At 41.9% G+C, this 24,436-nt stretch overlaps 1 protein-coding gene across 1 annotated transcript in view; it reads right to left on the bottom strand.

The window, feature by feature from the left end:
* Positions 1 to 24,436, bottom strand: part of LOC124795110 (F-box/WD repeat-containing protein 7) — a 149,508-nt gene that overhangs the window by 63,743 nt on the left and 61,329 nt on the right. The window contains exons 6-8 of the mRNA XM_047258962.1: positions 19,033 to 19,227; positions 15,099 to 15,278; positions 3,111 to 3,292 (exon numbers count right to left, since the gene is read on the bottom strand). Of these exons, the coding sequence (XP_047114918.1) occupies positions 3,111 to 3,292; positions 15,099 to 15,278; positions 19,033 to 19,227 (557 nt within the window). The remainder of the gene's footprint in view (positions 1 to 3,110; positions 3,293 to 15,098; positions 15,279 to 19,032; positions 19,228 to 24,436) is intronic.

Below are 24,436 nucleotides of genomic sequence, written 5' to 3'. Positions count from 1 at the left end.
AATATTCAAGAAAGGTAGGAGGAGTAATCCACTAAGTTACAGGCCCATATTGCTAACGTCAATATGCAATAGGATTTTGGAACATATATTGTGAAACTTCCTGGCAGATTAAAACTGTCGGTCTGGCACACAGTTTTAATCTGCCAGGAAGTTTCATATCAGCACACACTCTGCTGTAGAGTGAAAATTTCATTCTAGAAACAACCCCCAGGCTGTGGCTAAGCCATGTCTCCGCAATATCCTTTCTTTCAGGAGTGCTAGTTCTGAAAGGTTCACAGGAGAGCTTCTGTAAAGTTTGGAAGGTAGGAGATGAGGTACCTGCAGAATTAAAGCTGTGAGGACGGTGCGTGAGTCATGCTTGGTAGCTCAGTTGGTAGAGCACTTGCCCGTGAAAGGCAAAGGTCCCGAGTTCGAGTCTCGGTCCGGCACACAGTTTTAATCTGCCAGGAAGTTTTATATCAGCGCTCACTCCACTGTAGAGTGAAAATGTCATTCTAGAAACATATATTGTGTTCGGACATAATGAATTACCTCGAAGAAAACTGTCTATTGACACACAGTCAACATTGGTTTAGAAAACATCGTTCCTGTGAAACACAACTATCTCTTTATCCACATAAAGCGTTGAGTGCTATTGACAAGGGATTTCAGATTGAGTCTGTATTTCTGGAAGGCTTTTGATACTGTACCACACAAGCGGCTCATAGTGAAATTGCGTGCTTATGGAATATCGTCTCAGTTATGTGACTGGATTTGTGATTTCCTGTCAGAGAGGTCACAGTTCATAGTAACTGACGTAAAGTCATCGAGTAAAACAGAAGTGATTTCTGGTGTTCCCCAAGGTAGTGTTATAGTCCCTTTGCTGTTCCTTATCTATAGAAGTGATTCGGCAGACAATCTGAGCAGCCATCTTCGGTTGTTTGCAGATGACACTGTCATTTATTGATTAATAAAGTCATCAGAAGATCAAAACAAACTACAAAACGATTTAGAGAAGATATCTGGATAGTGCGAAAAGGGGCAATTGACCCTAAATACCGAAAAGTGTGAGGTCATCCATGAGTGCTAAAAGGAACTCAAACTTCTGTTACATGATAAATCAGTCTAATCTAAAAGCCGTAAATTCAACTAAATACCTACGTATTACAATTACAAACAACTTAAATTGGAAGGAACACATAGAAAATGTTGTGGGGAAGGCTAACCAAAGACTGTGTTTTATTGGCAGGACACTTGGAAAATGTAACAGACCTACTAAGGAGACTGCCTACACTATGCTTGTCTGTCCTCTTTTAGAATACTGCTGCGCGGTGTGGGATGCTTACCAGATAGGACTGACGGAGTACATCGAAAAAGTTCAAAGAAAGGCAGCATGTTTCGTATTATTGCAAAATATGGGAAAGAGTGTCACAGGGGAGAGGGGGGGGGGGGAGGCAGCATGTTTCGTATTATTGCAAAATATGGGAAAGAGTGTCACAGGGGAGAGGGGGGGGGGGGGGGGGGGGGAGCGAGAAATCCGGATTTGAGTCCCAGTCCAGCACCAATTTTCAATGTCATCATTCCATTCTACAGTGATTGGTAGTCATTATTCGCAGTTGTGAATTCATCTGATATGAATGGATGTAGGTGATCAGACAGGATGCTTAGCTAGTGTCACCTGTCAGAGTCGTATCTAGATGTATCAGGGGTCCATATCACTCCAACTGCACACGGCCCACACCATTACATAGCCTACACCAGTTTGAACAGTCCCCTGCTGACATGATGATGACGATGATGATGACTGGTTTGTGTGGCGCTCAACTGGGCGGGCATCAGCACCGGACGAAGTCCTAATTTTTTTTACACAGTACGATTTTTTTCACAGTCCAATCTCTCCACTTGCCACAAATGATTGTGTTGGCATCATCATCATCATCAAACACCCATTTCCCGGGCAGAGCAAATCTCCAATCTATCCGGGAATCAAACCCGGGACACCGTGATCCAGAGACAGCAACGCTAACCACCAGACCATGAGCTGCAGACTCCCTGCTGACATGCAGGTCCATGGATTCATGAGGAGGTCTCCATACCCATACACATCCACTTCCATCCACTCGATACAATTTGAAATGAGACTCGTCCCACCAGCCAACTTGTTTCCAGTCATCAACAGTCCTATGTCAGTGTTGAAGGGCCCAGACGAAGCATTAAGCTTTGTGTCGTGCAGTCATTGGCTACGAAAGCCCATATTGGTCATGTTCTGCTGAATGGTATGCACGCTGACACTTGTTGATGGCCCAGCATTGAAATCTGCAGCAATTTGTGGAAGGGTTGCACTTCTGTCACACTGAACAATTCTTGGCAGTCGTCGTCGGTCCTGTTCTTGCAGGATCTTTTTCCAGCTGCAGCGATGTCAGAGATCTGATGTTTTACTGGATTTCTGATATTCACAGCACACTCTTGAAATGGTTGTACAGGAAAAGCCCCACCTCATCAATACCATGGAGATGCTGTGTCTCACTGCTCGTGCCGACTGTATCACCACATTCAAATTTGCTCACATCTTGGTAACCTGCCACTGTAGCAGCAGTAATAGCAGCAGTAACTGATCTAACAACTGTGCCAGACAATTGTTGTCTTATATAGGCATTGCTGACCGCACAACGCTGTTTTCTGCCTGTTTACATATCTCTGTATATAATACACATGCCTACACCAGATTCTTTCGTGCTTCTGTGTATTATATTTGTGCTACAGCTCCACTGGAATGAGGACCTGTCTAGGGTGGTGTTGGTGAGAGGAAAAAAGGTGTTGGAGTGGGGTACGTGAAGGGTGGAGGGAAAGACAGCAGATAGCTGGGTGGGAGAGTTCGCAAAGTAACACAACAGGAATGTGGCACTGATGTGTAAACTGTAGCAATGATTATATATAAGATCAAATCCTTTTTTATTCCACTGGCCTGCTCATTTTACAACCACTAGTTTGCAGTTTATTCGTTTGTTTAATTCTTTAAGGAGAGGAGGAAGGAAATAAATGCTAATATAACTGCAGTTTCTGGAATCACTTTTTGTGATTGTGTTTTTCGAACTGTCAACCTGTGGAAACACACTTAAGAAAGTACTCACTTTTTTCCATGTAAATGCATACACCGCACAGTAGATGTGTGCCCATAAAGTGTATGAATGCACTGACCAGTCTCGGCATTCCACACTTTCAATGTCCGATCAGTGCTTCCACTAATTATTGTAGTACCCGACATTTGTGAAGACCACACTCCTCCTGTGTGGCCCACAAGGGTACGCAGGCACTGCAACACAAAGAGAGATTTATAACCTTAAACTCGCTGATGAAATCTTTAAACTTCAATAATTTTTTTGGCACAGTTACAGTCTTGGACACCAAATTCCTGCAGCAAATAACTTCATAATATGTGTACATAAATGAAGAGTTGAATATTTGAAATATATTTGCATTAAAAAATGGTAAACTCAAATGTTGTCAAAGAAACTCCCTTTTGAGAGACAAAAAGCCTACGAGTACGCTGAAAATTCATCTGACTGGTAGATATACACACAAAAATTACTGTGATTCATTCTTAAGCTACGAAACATTTCTTTTCATCATAAAGGAAAATGGTGATTGCACTCCACTATCAATCCCCATTGATTTCAAAGCCACAACTTCCCACTTTCCTGAAGGTCCACTCAGTACAACTATTTTCAGTATCTTCCAGGTTTAAAATAGAGCAACTCCATGTAGCATAATACAGGATGATTCAAAAAGAATACCACAACTTTAGGAATTTAAAACTCTGCAACGACAAAAGGCAGAGCTAAGCACTATCTGTCGGCGAATTAAGGGAGCTATAAAGTTTCATTTAGTTGTACATTTGTTCGCTTGAGGCGCAGTTGACTAGGCGTCAGCGTCAGTTGATGCTAAGATGGCAACCGCTCAACAGAAAGCTTTTTGTGTTATTGAGTACGGCAGAAGTGAATCGACGACAGTTGTTCAGCGTGCATTTCGAACGAAGTATGGTGTTAAACCTCCTGATAGGTGGTGTATTAAACGTTGGTATAAACAGTTTACAGAGAATGGGTGTTTGTGCAAAGGGAAAAGTTCTGGACGGCCGAGAACGAGTGATGAAAATGTAGCACGCATCCAGCAAGCATTTGTTCGCAGCCCAGGAAAATTGACTCGCAGAGCTAGCAGAGAGCTGCAAATTCCACAATCAACTGTATGGAGAGTCCTACGAAAAAGGTTAGTTATGAAACCTTATCGTCTGAAATTGGTTCAAGCACTGTCTGCAGCTGATAAGATTAAAAGAATCGATTTCTGTGATTTTATCCTTGCTCAAATGGAAACAGATGAATCTTTCGTTTCAAAGATTGTGTTTAGTGATGAAGCAACTTTCCACACTAACAGGAAAGTCAACCGTCACAATGTCTGTATATGGGGCACTGAGAATCCGCGGGAAACAACTCAGTATGAACGTGACTCGCCTAAGGTGAACATTTTCTGTGCCATTTCAGCCAATAAAGTTTTTGGTCCCTTTTTCTTCGAAGGTGCTACTGTAACTGGACTACAGTATCTGGAGATGTTAGAGAATTGGCTGTTCCCTCAGCTCGAACAAGTAGCACAACAATTCATATTTCAGCAGGATGGAGCGCCACCACATTGGCACTTATCTGTCCGTAACTACCTGAACGTCAACTACCCGAGGCGATGGATCGGCCGCCAAGCAGCCCGTGACAGAGCACTTCATCACTGGCCTCCAAGAAGCACTGATCTTACCCCCTGCGATTTTTTCTTATGGGGGTATGTTAAGGATATGGTGTTTCGGCCACCTCTCCCAGCCACCATTGATGATTTGAAACGAGAAATAACAGCAGCTATCCAAACTGTTACACCTGATATGCTACAGAGAGTGTGGAACGAGTTAGAGTATCGGGTTGATATTGCTCGAGTGTCTTGAGGGGGCCATATTGAACATCTCTGAACTTGTTTTTGAGTGAAAAAAAAACCTTTTTAAATACTCTTTGTAATGATGTATAACAGAAGGTTATATTATGTTTCTTTCATTAAATACACATTTTTAAAGTTGTGGTATTCTTTTTGAATCACCCTGTATAACATGCCAAGTTAAAAATAAATAAATAAATTACACAAAACCACAGTGAACCTCTATGGCAAACCAGAATAACTTTGTACCTTAACAATCTTGTTTGAGTGGTCTTTAGCCCGATGATTGCTTTGAACAGCTCTGCATACAAATCTATCTCACACAAGTTTCTTATATAAGTAACTACTGATGGGTTGAGTGGGGCCAGGAGAAGGGACTGTGAGAGAAGGTGTTGGTGTGAAGGAATGAGGATAGTGTGTCTCAAACCTGAGTCTAGACCACGAAGATATCAATGAAGCTGAAGCAGACTAACAGTTTGGAGATTTGGGAGGTTAGGAGTGTTTCCTCTAGATGGTTCATAAACAGGTTAGTAGGGAGGGTTCCATGCAGGTGCCTTCAGCTGTGCCAGAGATTTGTTAGAATACTTCCTCTTCAGAAGAGGAATAGTTGTGTGTCAGGATATAGTTAGATGTAGGAGTAATAACATAGGGGGGTTTGGAGTCTGAAGGACCTGGGAAAGGTAGTGTTTAATTGTGGCAAGACCCTGGGTATGAGGGATGTTCGTGTACAGCTATGAGAGTGTGCTCGTTCATCATCTAAAACCACCCAGGACTGGAACAACTGAACCACAACCTTCATCATGCCCTCCAATGAGGGACATCCTACCAAAATTCCTTCCCACCCCTCCTACAGTGTATTCTGTCACTCACCCCACTGCCACAACATGCTACTCCACTCCTATGCTACTTGCAATCCCAACCCCTTGCCATATCCCTGTGGAAGACCCAGTTCTGAGAAGTGGCCAATCCATTCACCACGCACTTCCTATTCCAGCACTGTCACAGGCTTATCTTACCCCATCAAAGGGCGAGGCACCTGTGAAAGCACCAATGTCGTATACCAGCTCTGCTACAATCACAGAACAGTGATTTTTTTATATTGGTATGACTAATAACCAGCAGTCCACCAGGATGAAAGACCATCACCAAACTGTGGCCAAGAGCAAAGTGAACCACCATGTGCCACAACACGCAACTAAACATTACATGCTTGAGTTCAATGGCTGCCTCATTACTCTGGCCATCTATATTATCCCCTCCACCACCAGCTTTACAGATATGTGCAAATGGAGTTATTCTTACAACATATTCTCCACTCCCAAAATTATCCCGGTCTCAACTTATGATAACGTACTGTCCCTGTAACTTCCACACAACACTTTCCGGCCCCTGGTGCCTCTATCCTATCGCGTCCTCTCTTTTCATGTCCCATGCCCTCACTGTGTGCTACCATCTGCTAATGCAATCGCCTGTCCCTACCCTTCTCTTCTCCTCTCCTTTTTCACTCCCCTCTTCTCCCCACACACTCCATCTCTTCACACTGCACCAGGCAGTCTCTCCAGGCCACGATCCAGTCCCTGCACATCTCATGAGACAGCATTACTCTCTCCCACAACATGTACACTGCTATCCCTCCTCCTTTCCAGCCTCACGACAGATTGCTATTTACGTGACAATCGTATTTGGGTCAGAACTGCTGGTGGTAGTGGCCTTGTGTATTATGTTGTGTGTGTGTGTGTGTGTGTGTGTGTGTGTGTGTGTGTGTGTGTGTGTGTGCGCGCGCGCTCTTTGCTGAAGAAGGCTTTGGCAAAACGTATAATGTTTAACAGTCTTTTTGTTGTGCCTGTCTGCTGCAACTCAACAGGTCATCTTTACAGTGAGTAGCAATCTATCTTTTCCTAATAATGTTGATAAAACAAAAGCTTTTACAACAGTACATACAACAAACAGTATTTTACAGTGTAGTACTCTTATCTCTCTCTCTCTCTCTCTCTCTCTCTCTCTCTCTCACACGCACGCGCGCGCGCACACGCACGCGCGCGCGCACACGCACGCGCGCGCGCACACGCACGCGCGCGCGCGCACACGCACGCGCGCGCGCGCACACGCACGCGCGCGCGCGCACACGCACGCGCGCGCGCGCACACGCACGCGCGCGCGCGCACACGCACGCGCGCGCGCACACGCACGCGCGCGCGCACACGCGCGCGCACACGCGCACACGCACACGCGCGCGCACACGCACACGCGCGCGCACACGCACACGCGCGCGCACACGCACACGCGCGCGCACACGCACACGTGGGGTGGAGGGGGGTAGGGGGGAGTGAGGAAGGTAGTTTGTTTGTTTTTTTTGTTTTAGGACGCAAAAAACAACTGGGGTCATACGTGCCCAAGTCAAAACTATAGAACACGAATACAGAGAGGAGGGGAAACAACTATATGTCAGTCCCAATGGAGAGAATAGGAGACAGCTAAAAACAGGCACATGGAAAACAGGCTATAAATAAATGCATAAAAACACCATACAAAATGGGGGTCCAAAACTATATTGCTTCGGTGAATAAAAAGTAAAATGTGGTGGACAGCCCGTGCATCATTCGCTAAAACAGCTGATGAATCAGACGGCAAACCCAAGCTAGAATGTAAATTGTTAAAAAAGGGCATTCCAGCAGGAAGTGGCAGACAGTTAAAATTTGGACACAATGCGTACGAAGCGGCAGGGTAGTGCCACTGAGCAAATGACGACAGCTAAAAAGGCACTGCCCAATATGCAGCCGAGTTAAAGTAATCTCCTCCCGGCGGGAGGGCTGAGAGGTTGTCACCCAAGGCACCGGGAGAGGCTTAATAAGACAAAGCTTATTCCCATGAAGGGAGGGGACCATTGGTGATGCCAAAGGGACACCACCTCCTGACAGACGGCAACACACAGATCGTTGGACGGAATACAGGTACTCATTGGTTAAGGTACGAGGACTGCAGCCATGGCAGCAGCGTCAGCAGCCTCATTTCCTGGCAAACCGACATGACCAGGGACCCACAGAAACATTTCATTGGCTCCACCAAGAGTGAGTAAGTGAATTTTCCTGGACACACTGCACTAAGGGATGAGCCCCAAGAAAGGTAGTGTAGAGGAGAAAGGAGAGGAATAGAGTGTGGGATGGGTGAAAGGAGAGCAGTATATTGCAGACAGAGACATTATTGCTTATCGCACCTTTGCAATTGGTGTTCAAGGTGATCGGGATTATGGAACAGCTGTTGTTCATAGTGATAAACCTTTTTCATTGTATACAAGGAATAGAAGACGTGTTAATGCTAATGTGACTTAGCCTGCTGCGCCGCGCGCAAGTCACGTGACCAGGGCTGTACAGTGGCCGCTACGGCAGGGCTGACCAGTGCGCCAAGCGAGGCACACGCAACACGGCCCCTAGTTTTACTAGGGCCGTGTTGCTCGAAAATCAAACTTATCAGCGGAAGTGACGTCACGATAAGGCGCGCGTGACGTCTTATCAGCGCTTCCGCTACTGAGGCAGTTGCAGGCTCATTCGACTCGAGGCAGCCGCAAAAGGAGATGAGGAAATTATAGGATGGAGATGTGATGGGATGGGATGAAAGGAGAGGTAGAGGTAGAGGTAGAGGTAGAGAGAGAGAGAGAGAGAGAGAGAGAGAGAGAGAGAGAGACGGGTGGGTTGAATGCTTAAAGGCACCAAACAATGTCACCAGTCGCTCTTATCTGCAACAGATAAGTCAACAAAACTAACAACATAGAAGGGCTTAGTGCACGAAACCCAAGGAAAGAAAATGCCAAAGTCTACCGAAGGTCAACAAAGTCTAGAAAAAGGAACAATGAAGAAGAAAAATGGGGGAGGGAGAAAGAAATATGGGTGAGCATCCATTGAGCAGCTAGAGGCGCCCAAAGGCAGAAAGTGTGATGGGGATATAACCCCACCACTTACCACACACACACACACACACACACACACACACACACACACACACCCACACCAACAATACCCAGAAATGACAAGCAACAAGGACAAGACAAGAGAAGCACAGGAAAACAGAGGTAGAATACTAAACTGAACAGAACAAAAGAGAAGGGAGAAGATGAGCAAGAGAGTGGGCAAGGCGAGGGCTGGGGCAGACCACCAAGCCCAGACAACCGATGCCCATTTTGGGCAGAGGAGCTAACAGATTCCTGCCAACACCTCAATTGGCCGACAAGACTGAGGTGCCCTCCCTTAGAGAGAATGGTAAAAATCCAATTCATGAATAAAGCATAAAGCCAAGTCAGCCACTGAGATATCGTAGGTTAGCACCAGGGGAAGCAAGTCGGGAAGAATAAAGTGTGTCACATGGCGGATAGATTAGGGCAGCCCAGCAAAATGTGGATCACTGTGAACCAGGCACTACAATAGCAGTGGGGCAGTCCCTACAAGAGAGGAGATGACCATGAGTCAGCCAAGTATGGCCAATTCAGAGCTGGGAGAGGATGATGGAGTCCTTGCAAGAGGCACACGTGGAGGGTATCCACAAATTCATGACCTCCTTTATCACTCATAGTTTGTTCAGCAAAGTGAAAGTATACCATTTTGTATTCCAGATCCTTACAACTTATACCAACTGTAGGTACAAGAGTAGAATACCAATATCAAGAGGCAGATTGCCAGTTGCCAATTTGACCAGCCTGTCAGAGTTCATGGCCCGTAATCCTAACGTGACGGGGTCCAAAGACCACTGAGTGTCCAACAACAGTTGACACCAACGGATGGTGAGGGCAACACTGATCAAGAGCTTGTAGGCAGCCCAAAGAGCTGTTACAGATGAGGGGAGATTCACCGGTGCAGGAACAAAAATGATCAAGAGCACTAGAGCTGGCTACCTACTCTGCAGTTAAAAAACTGCAACATCTGGCAAAGAGTGGAGTTCAGTACATTCCACATGAACACAAGCAAAGCCTGAGTGACCGGTAACCACCAAGCCATGAGTACAGACTACTTCTGAAGTCCGATATGCACCAAGGATAGAGAAAAATTGGCGGCAGAAGGCCCTGGGTTGAACTGAGTCTTTCTGACCTTGTGATAGATCAAGACAGCGCTGTGTACACGAAATGCACCATGCAGATATAAATGAGAGGGATCAGTGAACTGGGGAAAGTTGGAGTTCAGAAAGAAAAGACCAATTGCAGGTGCCGATCATAACCCCAGACTCGACCTGCCATTGCAGGTGGTGGATCTCCATATCTGGAAAGGGAAGATGGTAATTCATGTGCTCTGGGGAGCATGGTAGTTTGTGTACTCTGGGAAGCAGCGGACGCATAATGCATACGCAATAAACTGTTGTTGGCACAAAACTTGCAATGGTGAAACCCCTACCTCCGCTGGGAGGCTGATCACACAGCTGGACCAAAAGGCACCAGTTGTCAGTTGTACCCCAAAATGGTCTACGGGGGTACAGCATCTGTATCAGCGAAGGTTTTGCTGAGCCATATGCGAAACTGTCATTTTCTAGTTGGGACTGGACTTACACAATGTAGAACTGCATCAGAGCAGAGAGGGACACACTAAACAGAACCCTGCGGAACCCCATTCTACTGCAGATGGAATATACTACAGAAGGCACCAACCTGTAGTTTAAATTGAGGCACGAGAGAAAGTTTCAGATAAAAATCGGGAGCAGGCGATGAAGGCCCCACTCACACAAGGTGGTAAGGATGTGGAGGCACCAAGTTGTATCATAAGCTTTATGCAGATCAAAAGGAGACTGCATCAAGGTGACGATGCTGGGAAAAAGCTGTTCGGATAGCAGACTCCATTTGGACTACACTATCTGCAGTGGAGGCACCTCTGTGAAAATCATCCTGGATCAAAGCTAAATGATCCCGGGATTCAAGGATCCAATACTGCCTCCAATGCAACATACATTCCAGTATCTTTCAGACGACATTGGTTAAACTGATCAGATGATAGCTTTCTATCTGATGAGGCAGTTTATCCTATTTCAGATCTGGAATAATGAAACTTTCTTACCATTTGGAAGAGAATTTCTCCTCACTTATGAGACTTAAGTATGTTATGTTGACTATGGACCTTGCCATTGGTGGGGAGGCTCGTGTGCCTCAGCGATACAGATAGCCGTACCCTAGGTGCAACAACAATGGAGGGGTATCTGTTGAGAGACCAGACAAACATTGGTTCCTGAAGAGGGGCAGCAGTCTGGATGATTGACTGACCTGGCCTTATAGCACTAACCAAAACGGCCTTGCTGTGCTGGTACTGCGAACGGCTGAAAGCAAGGGGGAAACTACAGCCGTAATTTTTCCCGAGGGCATGCAGCTTTACTGTATGGTGAAATAATGAGGAGGTATTGAATAGAATTGGAGAGAAGAGAAATTTGTGGCACAACTTGACTAGAAGAGGGGATCGGTTGGTAGGGCATATTCTGTGGCATCAAAGGATCACCAATTTAGTATTGGAGGGCAGCATGTAGGGTAAAAATCGAAGAGGGAGACCAAGAGATGAATATACCAAACAGATCCAGAAGGATGTAGGTTGCAGTAGGTACTGGGAGATGAAGGAGCTTGCACAGGATAGAGTAGCATGGACAGCTGCATCAAACCAGTCTCTGGACTGAAGACCACAACAACAACAGCCACCGATAAGTGTTGAAGTATTTGGCTGTGCACCCAATCCAGTCCAGGAGCCATGTCGGGACACAGAGCAAAGGCGCAGATGAATTTCCAGTGTTATATGGCTCCAGGTGGTGGGGAATGAAAGATAAAGGAAATCATCCCAAATGGTTGAGAAGATGGAATGCAGGCAGATAAAAGACCAACACTTAGGCCTGGCAAAATGCTCAGCAATACAGTCTAGGCTGATAGCGAGGGCAACACCATTCAAGGAACCTCCTGACACACCTCTAAGAGGACGAGGGCATAAAATGCGCCAGATCTTTGCCCATAACTGCAAAAAAGGGAGTATGTGGCCCTATGGCAGCAGCAAATAGTTCCCAACTAATATGTTTCTGGAATTTAAGAAAAAAACAGGCTCGGGCACAAATCCGTCTAAAGTCCTGGAAGCAGTCGAGAGATGGATACCGTATGCAGAGTTGGAGGGCACGAAGGCAGTCTTTCATAGCCTCAGTGATTTTGAGGGTCCACCCAGGCAGTCTTCTCCAGGGAAAACCCTAGGAAGAAGGAATTGTTGAAGCAGCTGTTGAAAGTATGGCATCGGTCAAACTCTGTACGAACTCATCAATGCTGTCATGCAGTGGAGCGGGTGGGATGGCAGCCAAGAAAAAGGCATCCCAATCAGAATTAGTAAAGGCCCATCTGGGAGGGCATCGAGGTGACTGATGCTGCAGAAAAGGTAAGACAATTGGTAAATGATCGCTATCATCATGAACTCCCAACAGAATGGAGGGGAGGAATCCAGGGCTGCAACAGAAAGAGCAATGGCTGAGATGGTCTTCAACAATCCTGCCCCAGCCAGTGGTCACAGTACAACCCTATAGAGGGTTATGGGCATTAAAACCTCCAAGATGAAGAAAGAGGAGAGGGAGCAGTTAGAGGGCAAGAACAGCAGAAAGCATAGGAGGCCAATCTGGGGGGAGATAAAGATTGAATACCATTATTGCATAGTCTAAATCGATCTGAAAAACCACTTCTAGTGCAGTATGCAGAGTAACAATGGAAATAATAATTTCCATGTGCAACAATTTCACCAGAGGCTCGCAATGGGCCGGCCCAGTTCCAGCAGAAGGCTTGGCAAATGAATATCCACAAATGAGATTCCTGCAGTACAACACAAGTTACAGAGTAGAGAGAAACAAGAGACTGCAATTCCAAAAGGTGATGCTACTGACTATTACAGTTCCACTGGAAGAGAATAGTAGAAGAGGCTGGATGGATGTTGAATGGGCCACAGTCGGTCATTGTGCCAAGTCAGTGTCTGTCAGCAGTAAGGATGGAATGACATCCATGAATGTAAAATTGGACCCTGGGATGTTGTGGGTGCCACGTCCTGAGACTTGTGCAACTTTTTCTTCTCCTTCAGACTGCAAGAGGAAGTGTCATCAGGAAAAGACCAAGTTGCAGCAGTATCATAATCTGAAAGACAATGAGTGGCCTTGAGGCCCACAAAGCATGGGTTCTGCATCCAACTCAAAGCGACAGTCTGCTTCTTGTGAAGACACCAGGGATGGAGTTCATAGAGGGAGCCCCACCTCCATTGGGTGCCAGAGAAGAGCTTTTCTTCTCCAGCCAATGAGAAGGAGCAGTTCTGTGAGGGGAAGGAACAGGAACTGCCGGGGAGGAGGAAAGGACGCAACAGAAGCGAAGGCAAATGTTAAAGACACCAGGTGGAGATTGTTAAGTTTCTGGCAGGCCTCAGAGTAGGATAGACGTCAAGAGTTTTGAATTCCTTAATCTTGTATCAGGCAATCTAGCAAGTGAGGAGAATGTAGACTGGAACAGTTCATGTACTAGGGTGAGGCGGTGCAAGGACTCCCCACATGGACTTGATAGCCACAGTTGCTGCAAATAGGATTCACCTCACAAAAGATGGGATACAAGGCTTACCATTACAATGGTAAACCATAACTTCAACTCTTTCTGAAATGATACCTCCTCAAAAACCAGAATGAAAGTGCCGGTATCAATGCGACTCTCCTCAGGACGTCTCTGGACTCGCCAGAAGAAATTAAAGCCGCGCCATGCCAGATTATTACTGAGTTCCTCGCCAGATTGTAAAGAAGGTCCCTGTGGAAGATAATGTCCTAGGTTATATTTAAGTGAGAAGTGATCAATAGGACGGCTTCTAAGTGCTTGCCAATACGAAGGGAAACCAATTGACTGGCAATAGAAGTTTTAATCAGTAGGAAACCAGATCGCATCTTACTAGGTGAACTTCACCAAACTTATCTTCCATACATTCTACAAATATGAGCAGTTTGATAGCAGAAAACCAAGTAATGTGGTAAGGGTTTTATCCTTAGCCACAGGGCTTGGCCCTCCTTCCAAGTGGTGGTCATGGAGGGGAAGGCCAAGGAAGCAAAAGTAGAGATGGAGAGAAAACCGTCCTGTCTGAATAGACAGCCACGGAAGAGTGGCCAGAAATAAGGAGCTTGGCATGTTTTATGTGCAGTGTGTCTGCCCTGGTACCACCCATTCCAATCAGCAGCTCACACTGTGGGTGCCACCCAGGTGCAGTAAGGGGTACCGGACAGAGCGGTCATTGTTGGGAGTACAAATGCCCCAAAAAGATGAACACCCACACCTTGGAATAACCAAGTTTGTGACAGGTCAGGCACCAGAAGGGTGATTTGTGTGTTGTCTCTGGTGGCTCAGATGGATGGGTAAATAACAGCCCCACCACACAGACTGTCTACATGTGCTGGTGACCTAGCAGGCTGGATGTGTGGGAGAGGGGGTAGGAGAGGTATGGTGGGAAATGAATGCGGCTAGGATTGGGGCTGGGTGGGGCGGGGGAGGGAGGGAGGGAGAGGGAGGGGGGGAGAGAGAGAGAGAGAGAGAGAGAGAGAGAGAGAGAGAGAGAGAGAGAGAGAGAGAGACTCGGACTGGAGACACTAAGGAGGGAGCTCTTCCTCAAATGGCAGTTTGGAAAGGGAGGTCAAATACAATGGGGGGGGGGGGGGGATACAGAGACAAAAATGACAATGGAAAAGCATAACCATGGCAATAGCTGGTTTGTCATAAAGGAGGGGAAGAGAGTACAGCCCGGGAGAGAAGAAGGCTGCAATAGCTTGGTATCCCTTGTGCACCACACACATATCCGCAGAAGAGGTGTGGGCTTTGGGGGAGGGGAGGGAGGGAGGGAGGGAGGGAGGGAGGGAGGGGAGGAAGAGGAAGAGGAAGAGGAGGGAGGGATACACCATCCACCCATGCAGAATTAGCATAATTTGTGTATGTACAAGAATTAATTTATCATTGCTCATTTAAACACACACACACACACACACACACACACACACACACACACACAAAATTAAAAAAACTGTACAGAACAGCACAATTATTTGGCATTACTAATATTTTTGCATGAAGTATGGTTACAGACCTAAAAGGACAATATCAAGAAGGAAAATGGATACTATTTTACTGTGAAATACTGGGGCACAATTCAATGATAACTCACCTTTCCTGTGGTTGCTGACCACACTTTTAACGTATTGTCATCTGACCCACTTACTATCCGATTCCCTGAGAATTGCAGGCATGTTATTACATGGTCGTCATGGCCTTTGAGGACTTTTGGTGGTCGAATTGGTTTTACCCTCCAATTCATTTCTATCGTATGCTGGCGCATGAAAGCTGCCTGGAATATAAACACAAAATTACATTACTTTTTAATCAAAATACATTACACAAAGGCATTATTTTCTCACATTTCTGGTCACAAAACTAATATTCTTGGGAAATGAAGGAATGGTAACTGTTATACACAACATAATATCAATGTCTTGTTATGCAATGCAAATCCTCAAATTTAAATTTCAATATTAATACTAGCTGTGAAATTACAGCAGAAAATAGGAAGTCCTCTTCAAATCACGTCAAGAATTTTCTGTTTGTATGTTTCAACATTATACTGATTGGAGCAATCATATCATGTCATCCATTTAGTGTCTTCTTATGAAACAATGGGATAGTTGTAACAGTGATTAATGTTTTTCCTATTACAGGGTGTATAGGTGTACAAGAAAAAAAATTCCCGGATTTTTCCCAGATTTCCTGATTAAAAAAGCACTTTCTCCCCACATGAAAATACACTTTTCCCAAGGTGAAAAATACACTTTTTCCGTGATTAGTTGCAGTATACTTTCCCTCGGGACTGTAAAAATATCAATCCCCCAGCATGGAACTTCAGAGAATGAAGAAACTCCGAACAAAAAAAAAATAAATAAATAAATCTGGAAGTATCTGTGATGTGCAGCAACATTTACGCTGCATATTTTTGTATTCGTATTGCGAAAATATAGATTCGAATTCCACTAAACACAGCATGTTAGTTGTGGAAGCACTGAAATCTAGATTGAAAAGTGCTTTTGTAAACCCATCATAGCTTATGTCATGGGATCTTGCCAGCCAATGACAGCAGATATTTAGAGCATAGGAAACTTTATGTAGCCAGCCAATAGCAACATCACTTAAGTAGTGTGAACACACAAATAGGAAAAGTTAATGGTTGAAATTAATGTACGTAGTGTAGCTACAACAAAAGCTAAGCTTTCACATATAATACTGTCTTTTTTGGGTGTATTACTCTTCACAATACATCACAGAAATGTGCCTGTAAAATTTTAAATAAAGACATTAATATTTGGTCTTCTGTGTTCAAAATTCTTGTAAGTAGCTAGTCATCAATGTGTTAAGCTTTAAATGAGAGTCAAATGCTCTAATTTAAGAAATTCATTGCACAATCACACACATAACATAATTCATCTTGCGTAAAGGCGAAGTTTACTTTGAAACTAACGCTTTTCAAAGCACCATTCGCAATACTTTCCCATAACCTGTTAGAAATAGCTTTGTATCAGCAGTTGCCAGAGAGTGCCAGAAAACAGACTTTACTGTGCGTGGGTGGCTAAAATGATGCAGGAAGCCCATATGCTCGTACATATATAGTATTTAGAGGTCTTACATGATGTCCTAAAATAAATAGGATACTCTGAGAGGATCAGAATTTCGTAAACCACGTTAAAATGCATACTTCAGCTTAACATGCACATTCATATGTTCAGATTCACAACAAAGTAGGCCCCAACATAATATTAAGCTTTTTGGTGCGATTTTTGGGATGCAAATTTTCTTGGTGTACCAGTACTGTATTATCTCGTGTTTGGTTCTTTATTATGGCATAATGCCATATGTGCCTGAAGATGAAAATGTGCACTTGAAATTCAGTAAGCAGTTGAAACTAGCCAATATTACGGAAACATTTCATTTCTATTAAATTGACTGCCTCTGGGAAAGGATTAATAAAAGACACATTTACCTAGCAAACTGACAAAAATAACTTCACTGTTATGCAAGGCAATTAATGCTTGACTGCCAAAAAGGCAGAAATAAAATAAAAATCAGTTAACTGAAACTAGTAACATATGCTAGTGTTATGTAATTATGTGAATGTATTTTAATTCACCTCATAGCTTCCACCCACAGAAATCCATTTTGTTTTCATTTGACGTGAGAAGTATAAACGAAGAGGAAACAACAAAATCAAGAAACATAAACACTGTGTAAGTGGAGACTAACCCCCTCCCCATTACAACCCAGAGTGCTATGTGCATGTGCGAATCTGGCAGCTTGGGTGCGCCAGAAAAAATTTGACTACTTGCTGCTACTGCTGATACAGCTAACAGCCACACTTGAAATAGGCAGAAGTGGGAGAAGGTACTGCCCATACGCAACTCAGTTGTGCATGCCCTTGGGCCCGCAGGCAAATGCTCAAATGAACTAAATGTAAACAGCTGCGACATCACGATCATTGGCAGCAGTTTATTGTTGTGAAGTATTCCATAGTCTTTATCCAACAGACTGTCAAATTTTTCTGTTTATCAGTTCTTACCAGGCAAAACTACAAAAATTTTGCTGAAGGCTGAAACAATGAAAAATTCCCAGAATTTTAAAAAATTACAGCGTTTTTCACGGTTTTCTCCCAGATGAAAAAATTCCTGGGTTTTTCCTCAAGCGTATACACCCTGTATTAGTATCTGCACAAGAATGACAATACAAAATCTGAAAGAATTATTTTATTTTTACACTGTATGGAATATAGAAAATTTCATACTTTTCCTAACGAAGAACACAAATATTCCATTAAGTTTTTTTTCGTGACTACCATTGCAATAGTGAATCAGCCACTGTGCAATAAGGATGGAAGTGCAGTATTCTACATTACTTCGTAATTAGACGGAATTCAAAACGCAAAGCACAAAGTGATCCACCTTCTACATATCAGTCTTCTTAATACTTGAATGACAGGTCTTTCCCTTTAATTTCTGTGGTGGATATAATTTCCTGTGGGTGTTCTTTAAAGATGTTACATTAAGAATTTTGCTTATTCCATAGTAAAATACAAAAGATCATGAAGAGTCTAATAATATCTGTTTCTCCAAATTAAATGTCTAGCATTGACTTGCATTACTCAGAATTTCAAAATTTTCGACATTGTTGCAGTATGTGAAACCAAGTTCTTAACCATGTAAGAAGAGTAACTAACAAAAAACTATATGCTGAACAAAAGGTGACCACCTAGTTACTTACTACTCAAACAATGAACACTGTAGCATGATAAAGAGTAACAGTTCTTGGAAATGATAGTTATTTCTGTGATACTGTAGTTATGATAGGGGTGTGAAAGAGGAAAACAATAGCAGAAAACGGCGTAGAACAATGTGCATGCAATATGAGAGGGGAAAGTCACAGTTCTGTGCTGAGATATTCAAAAGGTTCAAGAAAGGGCAAGGAAGCAGTAACAAATTGTGACAGCATAAAGTTAATTTGACTCTGCAAAGATTAATCTTTGTTGTCACAGATCACTGTTAATCCTAATTCTTTTCATGCACATTGTGTATCTTGACCTGAAGTTCTGCCTCATGAATAAGCATCACAATGTATTTCATAAAATTGACTCACACACTGTAAAACAAACACATGCGTTTGAATAGCTTTAAACAATGTACTATTATTTAACAATAAAATTGTGTGAATTAAAAAATGGGAACATTATTCCAGAAGGGTCCAATACCTTGATACAAATAACTGCACCTTCTGGTCACTATAATTAGTTACTTTGGAATACTGTGATTCAGCAGATAGTTGGTCCATCAGCAGAATAGAGTTAGAATATATTTTACTTTAGTGAAGGCAGTAATGTCCAGCATATATTTGTTAAGAGACTTGCTCTAGACAGGGACAGCATGAAGTCATGCTAAATATTAGAATAGATGGGGAAAAAAACCAAAAGATACATGGAATTCATAGTAATGGAGTATTCTCAAGTAGTTATCACATTAATGTAAGCAGCTGGAGACCATGAAGATAGTACAAACTTTAAGACATATTACCTTCCACGGAGAAGTAACGGGATTTAATCTTGGTTTCCGACGGCTAAAAGACTCTCTTACTTCCTCTATACCAGCTTCACGGCATTTTTCCCGCCACAGAAGATTGTCTTCTGCTAAGAACCGCCAACTGCGACACGTTTGTGCGGCTCTTAGAAGATCACGTGGTTCAAGGAAAGACAATACATACAATGCCAACTGTAAAAAAAAAAGAAAAGAAGAATGGAATAGGTGACATGAAGTAGAGGTTATTTTAACTTGAAAATTATATACTTAACCATAGGTCAGTTTATTATTCTACTTCACAAAACTAATTCCAAGGACTTCATTATGTTTACTCTACAATGATGGACATTAATGGTCATTATTTATTTAAGCCTAAGATCAATGTAATAAATAATAATAATATTTGTCAATGAAATTTTAACTCTGTCCTCTCGTCTCAACATTTTCAAGGTAATGATAGTTATATATCAACCATTTAGCATTAACACCACACTACTTCTACAGACTAAAATGATGATATAACAAAAATCATACATATTTTAGTATCAAAGGGATTTTCTTCATGAAATAAATATATTCTGACTAAGACGAATTAACAGTTTCTCATAATAATCTGACAGAGGTTAATAAAAAAATAACAGGATTAATGTAAAAATAATCAGCATTTATTTTAATTTATGCAGTCTCTAATTCCTTGAGTTGCATGTAGAGATTTTTCATGGTGAGGAATACACACAGTGGGAGAGAAAAAAATTGATATTTACATTTCAACTCCTCCTATTAGAAGAAATCCTAATGTGTATGATAAAAGCAAAAACTGTTATTTTTAAAATTGATTTTCAGCAGTTCATTAAAACTAGCCTTATCGTTGAGTTTCAAAGATACCGACTTCAGGTTTTTACAAGACCTTTCTAAATTTTGAGCACTAACAGAAAAAAAATGTAATTTTTCAAATAATGGTATGGTTTCTTAGAGATGATCACAGTAAAGGTTTACTTCTAGGAACTAGGATAATTCATTTATTAACAACATTCTCCATTATGCACTATTTGTAATACCACATGTATGTATTTGTGTGTGTGTGTGTGTGTGTGTGTGTGTGTGTGTGTGTATGTGTGTGTGTATGTGATTTTTTCCAGCACCAGGATTCGAACCATCTTAACCCAGATAGAGTGCCACAGCTCAAGCTGTATGTTAGCGACCTTAAACACGGACACAGGTGGACCAGGATAGTGTAACTGGTTTTACAGTCATACATCTTAACAACAACAACAACATTATTATACCTAGAAAACCACTAGATGAAAAAACAAACATGATTCAGAGTGTGATCACACTGACCCTCAATTAGTTCTAAAACTACTACTTTAGGCTAATGGAAAAATTAAGAGTATATTTATTCCATCAGAAATTGGTGCAGGAAATGTGATTCAGTGTTTCTCTCTTTAACAGGTAACAATGGGTACTGACAGGCTGGAGTCCCAAGTTATTAGTCATCATCCAACTGGTAATCTGTTACATGTGATATATCACAAGGTTCCATCTTTGGGTGTTTATTTTTTCTTGTGTGTGTTATTACCCTTAATTTGTAATATTAACAGATGCTTAATTTGTTTCTTTTGCAGATATTGGTAATACAAACACTGCAATAAATATGAAACCACCACAGTTTTAGAACAATTCATTAACACAATTTTCCATGCGCATTAATAAATGGATCCTCCTCATTAATACATTGTCACTAAATTTTTTTTTTTTTTTTTTTTGAAGGCACACTATATGCAATCCATAACTTTTAAAGACATTCTCAACCCTTAAGTGATTTAATGGAATCGTGGAAAACCCAAATCAGGCTGGCTAGGTGTAGGTTTGAACTGTCATCCTCCCGAAGGCAAATACAGTGTTTTGTGTTGTTTTAGGGTGCAAAAACAACTAGGGTCATACGTGCATATGTCAAAACTAAAGAACACAAAGACAGAGAGGAGTTAAAAAATGACTACATGTCAATTCTATCCATGTAAAAGAAGACAGCTAAAAACAGGGACGTGGAGATAGGTCTTAAAATACACCATAGAGAAACAGAGGTCCAGAACTAAAAATTAAATATTCTGCACCATATTGCAATGACAGATAAAAAGTAGAATGCAGTCGACAGCATGTGCGTCGTTCACTAAAATGGCTGGTAACTCAGATGGCAAAACCAAACAAAAAAATTTTAAAATGGACATTCCATCAGGAAATGGCGGACAATTAAAAGTTGGGAGGACCAGTGGCGATGCCAAAGTGACACCACCGCCTGACAGACAGCAACACAGAGACCAGAGGGAATATAAGAACTAATGGGCTATGGTACGAGGTCTGCAGCCTGGGCAGCAAGATCAGCAGTCTAGTTTCCTGACAGACTGACATGACCAGTAACCCACATAAACACACAGTGGCTCCATCAAGAGTAAGTAAGTGACAGTTTTCCTGGACCCATTGCACTACAGAATGGGTGGTGTACAGTGCACAGGGGCTGAGAGTGTCTGAGCAGAGGACACAAATTAAAAGGCTGTGTCGCCGGATGTACCCCTAACCTGATACGGGGTGAAGAACTGCTGTAAATACTAAGCAGTGTGCTGGAAGCCAATGCCGAAAAATGTCAGCGCCAATGATGAAGGCACACCCAACACCAAGGTCAAACCAAGAGCCATCAGTGTACACAAAGGTACTATTGTGAAGTACCATGCAAAGGTTGTGAAACGTAAGGCAATATAGGAAGATTGGAGTAGTCTCCTTAGGAAGTGAATGAAGACCAAGGGTGAACACGGGCCATCGCACAAAGTGAAGGTGGTAAAGGATTCACACCCACCAGGAAATTTGCATGTAGCTGGGTCAATCCAAATGAAGTGGTCAAATAAAAATTAAGTTGGTTGCTTGACAATTTTTAAATATTTTAATTTTTTTATATGTGATTACCCTATAATTGAGAAGTTCAAAACAGTTTTTTAAAAAAATTACCTTTCACCCTTACTGAATGGCAGCCATTTTCATTTGTAAGAGCGCGATGGCGTTTCTGTTTAGCGACGTTAGCAAAAATATGAATATCTCTGCACTGGGTTAAGTTACAACATTGCAATTGACATTGTTTTTAGAAAAGTGTCCTCTACAACATTGACTATTACAGAAAATACCCTAAATTCAAAAATAACCAATCAAAATGACCTCCACAATTAGGTATCTAAATTTTCAAAAATCCGCTTTTTAGGCCCAAAACTGAAAAACAAGGAGTGATTTATGAGAGTATTTTTTCCTATAGTTAGATATCATACACTACTAGCCTCATATAGAGCAAGAACACTTACAAATGTTTTCCTAATTTATGAATTTTTGAAATTTGAAAACTTTCATTTTTTGAAGTTTGGGGTTAGTTATCTCAGGTGGGACTGAATAAAAAATATGATTTTTGCACAGTTTGTACACCTATATGATAGCAACATACTGTAAAAATTTCAACATTGATATCTGACTGTGAACAAAGATATGAATTTTTGAAAATGAGGAGATAATTCACATTACTCTACAACTGATCTTGTGGCTGTTGCCTACTCATGTGTGATATTGAAGGGATATAATTGATTATTATTTAAGTAAGGTACTGAATTATACACAAAAGGTGGAAACACAACTAAAATTAACATTTATATTATTTTGACATACTTAAAATAAATATTTTCAATTAGCATCCTTTGAGGTGCGACTGCTCCTAAACATGGTGGTGAATGTTAAGAATACTTATTTCTTCCGACAGCTCCTATGACATAGAATAAGACCTCCCAGTTGCTGTGATAAGTTCAAGCACTGACAGTTTCCTTAAAACATTTTTCATTGGTATCCAAACTTTGGCACAAGTAGATTTCTTGAATGATGTTCTTGGGCCAGCAGGGCGGAAAAAAAAATCATTGTTTTCTAAGCTTATCCTTTCAACCTCTGCAAGACACCACTGTCCATCATACACACACACCACTACGTCATTCAATGTTAAAGACAGAGATGTAATTTTACTGAAACAATGATCCTCATAAATTTCGGTTTCTGATGCTACATAGCATCAAAAGTTTTCTGCAATGTCAAGGAATTTATGGAAATGCCTTTTTCCTTTTATTGCTATTTAATTTTCAAATCTGGTTTGAAGTGTTGTTTTCATATGCAGAACCACTTCTTGATCAGAAAATAAGTAATGCCTTTAATATTATCCTTGCAAAAGACATACACGTCCTGTACTGTGAGAATTTGGTCTGTGGTTGGTCTTTGTAGGCTGGCTTTAATTACTTCATGTTTTGTTGTACTTCCTACTCCATGACACGCATTTTTGCCATGGCAAGATGCAAAAGTGTCATTCAGCCTCCAACTCAAAATCTACTTTGTGGCTGCAAAGATTTGAAAAATTCTTTTTGTTCTTATACTGACTATTACTTCAATATAAAAAGTATATCAGCTTCTCACATTGGGAAAATTCTCTTTTATGTAATTTATTACATACTTTTGAAACACATGTACAACCAAAGTGTTATGCTCAAAGTAGTCGCTAAGAATGCAAATTGAAGAACTGCAAACTTCATCTTTCTCATTTTTAAAGTAGAGACTAAATGGATGTACTGTTGCCTGGTCATTGACCCAGTGATAGCCTTGTATTGCATCCTGAATCACAAGTGTAAAATTTTCTGCAAAATCAGCTAGCACTATTCATTCAGTTTCATGAAGTTGTGCTTTTTTGTCCTTCAAAAACTTACTTTGGATTTTAGAAACATGAGTTTTTGTAAGTTATCAATTAAAGATTTCAAGTACTTTTCCTGAGATGTAACCACTGTTATGATTTCTGCCCTCTCAGTTGTGACCCACTCTTTGAAGGTAATACTGTCTGGCATTTCCTCATATTCGTGAAACAATTCAATAACGGTTTCCTTACCGGGGCATTTATTACACAAACTCACCATGCAGTCTTAACTGTTAGTGTCACAGATAATCAAATCTAGGAACTCTTTGTAGTTGAGATCACTGAGTTTTGCACCTGCAATCATCAGTTTGACATTTTGATGATATAAACCAACACATAAGGAGTGTGTCCCTGAGGATCCAAACAAAATGCACCACTTAGGGCAGAGGTCACAAAATTTTGACCTTCAATTTTGCATTCAGGATGAGAATTTTTGAAAGCTACATAAAGTTCATTTAAACTGGACAGCACTAGTTGTTTCCGCTTTGTTACTTTAACTCTATTTATAACAACTCTTTTGCTATCTTTACAACCTGGGCACATTCGAGTGTTTTCATCTTCTTCAAAAAACTGCTGGATCTTTTTAATTGTTTCGTCACTTATACCTACTCCTACTACTTCTTTCCTAAAACTGGAAGAACATCT

This window comes from Schistocerca piceifrons, chromosome 4 (genome assembly GCF_021461385.2).
Source record: "Schistocerca piceifrons isolate TAMUIC-IGC-003096 chromosome 4, iqSchPice1.1, whole genome shotgun sequence".
Taxonomy (NCBI): Eukaryota; Metazoa; Arthropoda; class Insecta; order Orthoptera; family Acrididae; genus Schistocerca; species Schistocerca piceifrons.
This window is presented reverse-complemented; position numbering and strand designations above follow the sequence as displayed.